This window comes from Eimeria mitis, genomic scaffold (assembly GCF_000499745.2).
Source record: "Eimeria mitis Houghton genomic scaffold, Emh_scaff4242, whole genome shotgun sequence".
NCBI classification, from domain to species: Eukaryota; Apicomplexa; class Conoidasida; order Eucoccidiorida; family Eimeriidae; genus Eimeria; species Eimeria mitis.
This window is the reverse complement of record NW_013572567.1, coordinates 1,131-4,871: the sequence shown is the minus strand read 5'-3', so window position 1 is coordinate 4,871 and position 3,741 is coordinate 1,131. Positions and strand designations below refer to the sequence as shown.

The following is a 3,741-nucleotide window of genomic DNA, read 5'->3' as shown; positions in this document are numbered from 1 at the left end:
CCGCTGGACCTCGAGAATGGCTGGTCTCAAGTTCCTGCCGTTGGTCACCGCCGCCATATTCTTGCTGGGCACCAACAAGGCAAAGACGTCTAACGATGCGGCCACAGGATGTGAGTCTTTTGAAACCCTATTTGTACACCTAGATTATAAAGAAATCGATGCGAAACCACGTTCAAATCCTTCCTGTTTGTTTTTGGGTGTGCGTATGCAGACAAGGCAGATCGGGTGGACTGCTCGGCGTCAATGAACGCGGCCCGCAATCTTGTCGGTTTCGCGGACTTTACAGTGGGAAAGGCTGAAGGCGAAAAACTCCCAATAGATGCAGCTCCCGCAAGCAAAGACGTAACCGGAACTGCGTACGTGGGGTCAGTGTGCACGGCACTGAAAGGTGTAAGTCGTGGCACTATATCCGTCACAAGACACACTTCTTGATTGGATTCTCACTCCACGTCTTACGCAAATATACGGACATACATATAGCCAGTTGAATACACGTATTCGTATAGTCTGCCATACATTCTGTGTGCTGCGTACTGCACAAAACCAACAGAATGCAGTGTCTGCTCAAGAATCAGCCACGCTGGATGGCACATACGCTTACGCGGTTCAAGAAGGAGCTACTGCTGACTGCGAAGCCGCAGTGGAGCACTGGAAAGCAGCCCTGTCTAACTTTGACGGCGTGCCTCCGCAATACAAAGAAGAAACAGCGCCTTATGACAACCCTCAAAATATTTCCTTCATTTCCCTGTTCAACCCCAATGAAAATCCCAAAGTGGACTGCGCATACTTCACCTGCCCAGCACAACAGGCGGATTCGCAGCAGAGAAACAATCTTGTCGACGGAGAGGGGGAGGGAGAAGGGGAAGAGGGTGATCCCGAAGCTGATAGCGGTGGGAGCGGTCCAAAGCCGGACGACGGGGGTACGAGCACCACAGACAAAGAAGTGAAGGCTCTTGTTTGCGTCACCACGCCAAAGGTCTTAAATAAAGACGCCGCCCCATACACGTAAGTTGAATTCCAGTGTTGAACTCGTCAGTCTTTTACGGCTTCCTGTAAGCCCAAAGATGGATTGCGTGAGAGTGGGATTTGTTTTCAGGCAAGCCCAGTGGGATCAGATCACCGCTGGCCTCAACAAAAGCGCTGCACCAGCATTGCCTACGTTCCTCGGCTTTGTTGCCACAGCAGTTGGCATTCTTATCCTTTGAGCTCCCTGTGGATTTCATTCCACTCTGGAGTTATCCTATAGTTCGCTTCGCTACACATATCGTTAGATATGGCGTCTGACAAGCGCTTGAAGGCCTCGCAGCTAAAGGGCTTGGGGTCTGAACACTGGATGAGCCATGCGGGTGCAGGTGCTAAGGGAGCATAGGACTCTTTGCAATACCGCTGAGCGAGCCCTTTACAGGGATTCAAGGCCATGGATGTACGGCGTATTGAACACGCCAATGGAATACACCGCATCCGGCCGCTCTACATGAACACCCTAATATGCTTTCGCAATGGAGTTTAAAATGCTGTAGATTTTGGGTTACCCTGTTGCAGCCGGTGCTGCAGGAAAACACCCAATGCAAGCAGAGCCAAGCCTCTCTGCTCTACGGCATGCACTAACACTGTAAACAGTTGTAGAGCACTCATATGGGCCTTAGTAGGCAGCCTCCACGCTGGTAGCAGCGCATGCACTCGCTTCACACAATTCATCCTACGCATTCCTGCACGTTAGCTGAGCAGAAACAGTAAAGGGTCCGGTCCAGCAGCAGGTTTCCGAGCTGGGGCGGCAACGCGACACGCGAGAAAACCAAGTCAGCAACTTAATTTCCGGATTCGCGTGGCATACTACGATAGCATATGGATGTGACGGGATAGAATCGAAATTTCACTCCCTTCTGCAGAACATTCTTAGACTTCAGCAACGTAAGTTGAGGCCTGACATGCCGCCCTGTGATTGTATGTAGATGCGATGACGTAGAATCGAAGTTTCTGTCATTTCTGCATAGCATGCTTACGGTTCATGAAGGGCAGGGCTTCAAGGGAGGGAGGGCTATCCCAGCTGCGGGTGAAGGCACGCCCGGCCAAACCTATATAACTCCCTTCTAATGAGGCGACTACAACAGTAAAATAGGAAATCATCACCGCAAATGCTGCTAGAGTAACCGATGCGGCGTAGAAGTGAAGAGTTGGGGCAGCCCAACTCGGCTGGGCATCCAGGGTCGGGAGCCGCGAAGGCTGGGTGGCCCTAGAAATTCATCGAAAATGAATTGTCAATTATATAACACTGAAATATAACATATTATAGTACTTGAAGAGCATAGTACCCTGGAGAGACCCTCAAAATGTTTCTTTCATTTCCCTTTTCAACCCGAAAGAAAACCCGAAAGTGGACTGCGCATACTTCACCTGCCCAGCAAAGGAGAACACCCCCCAGCAGCAAACCGCCGATGTTGTTGGGGGCGCAAATAACGACAATGAGGAGAGCCCCCCACTTGGCGACAGCAATGTGGATAACGAGGAAGAGCCAGATGCGGGAAAAGGGAGTGAAACCACAACAGACAAAGAAGTGAAGGCGCTTCTTTGCATCACCACCCCCAATGCCCTGACACAAGGCGCCGCCCCATACACGTAAGTTGAATTTATACGCGAACTTCACCTTTTTTACGGAATCACGCAAAGTGAGAGACGAAATGCATTTTTGAAGGAACTCTGCTGCTAGCAGATGCTGGCTGTCGGGAGTTGAGTGTGTGTCTCAGGCAAGCCCAGTGGGATCAGATCACCGCTGGACTCAACAAAAACGCTGCAGATGCATTGCCTATTTCCCTTGACTTTGCTGTTGCAGCAGTTGGCGTTCTTCTGAGCACCTCGTGGATCTCATTCCACTGTGCGCACAGCCTATGGTTCGCCTCATGAAGAACCGGCTCAGTGCAGGCAACCGTTAGGCATGGCTTCTCATCAGCGCTTAAAGTCTCGAAGCTAACGGGCATTAGCTCGTTTAAGACCCAATGCCTTTTTGACACGTGTCTGTACAGGCGTGCAGGGAACCTGGTGCTCCTTAGAGCACAGCCGATCAGGCTTTTATGTGGGTGCAAAGATATGAATATATGCAATATTGACGTAAACTATGGAATACATAACGTTCAGCTACGCTACATCCCCATTCTAATTTGCCCCCCCGATCGATCGAGCGCAAAGTGATATGCGGCAGCGCACCCTGATGCAACTGGTGCTGCAAGGAAACCCCACATATAAGCACAATCAAGTCTCATTTGCTGCACGCACTAAAACTGTAGAAGATTGTTGAGCACTTATTAAGCCCTCAGTAGACAGCCTGCATGCATGTAGAAACAGAACGCCACACAGTGCATGCTCAGCATTCCTGCACGTCATCTAAACAGTAACAGGAAACGATCGGGTTCAGCATCAGGTTTTTGAGGTGGACCTCCAAAATCCCGCCTGCAGAGCATGCTTGCGCTTGATGAACAGTAGGGATTGAAGGGAGGAAGCAGCACGCGGACTGTCGGTAGAGACGCGGAAAGCAAAACCTACGTGCTTGTCTTCTAACAAGCCGAAAACACAACACGAACACGGAAACACCTAGAGCCTGCTAAAGCAACACCTGAATTCTAACAAACTTGGGGGTTGCAGGTGAGATGTCGAAAATTGGATTCTTCACCCCGCCCTGCAGAAAATGCCGAACGGATGCCCACACAAACTCCTCAAAGACGAATTATCATTTATGATATAGTAAAA

At 50.3% G+C, this 3,741-nt stretch overlaps 2 protein-coding genes across 2 annotated transcripts in view; both read left to right on the top strand.

The window, feature by feature from the left end:
- Nucleotides 1-243: 243 nt before the first annotated feature.
- EMH_0073720 (SAG family member) lies at nt 244-1,205 on the top strand (the record flags this gene model as incomplete). Its single annotated transcript, XM_013499368.1, has 3 exons — nt 244-390; nt 551-1,005; nt 1,097-1,205. 3 exons carry the CDS (start codon nt 244-246, stop codon nt 1,203-1,205), a joined length of 711 nt encoding a protein of 236 aa, XP_013354822.1.
- Nucleotides 1,206-1,995: 790 nt separating this feature from the next.
- The window catches only part of EMH_0073710 (SAG family member), a gene marked incomplete at both ends in the record, with an annotated part of 2,406 nt that continues 660 nt past the window's right edge, over nt 1,996-3,741 (top strand). Inside the window, 3 exons of the mRNA XM_013499367.1 lie at nt 1,996-2,053; nt 2,403-2,616; nt 2,745-2,872. Of these exons, the coding sequence (XP_013354821.1) occupies nt 1,996-2,053; nt 2,403-2,616; nt 2,745-2,872 (400 nt within the window). The remainder of the gene's footprint in view (nt 2,054-2,402; nt 2,617-2,744; nt 2,873-3,741) is intronic.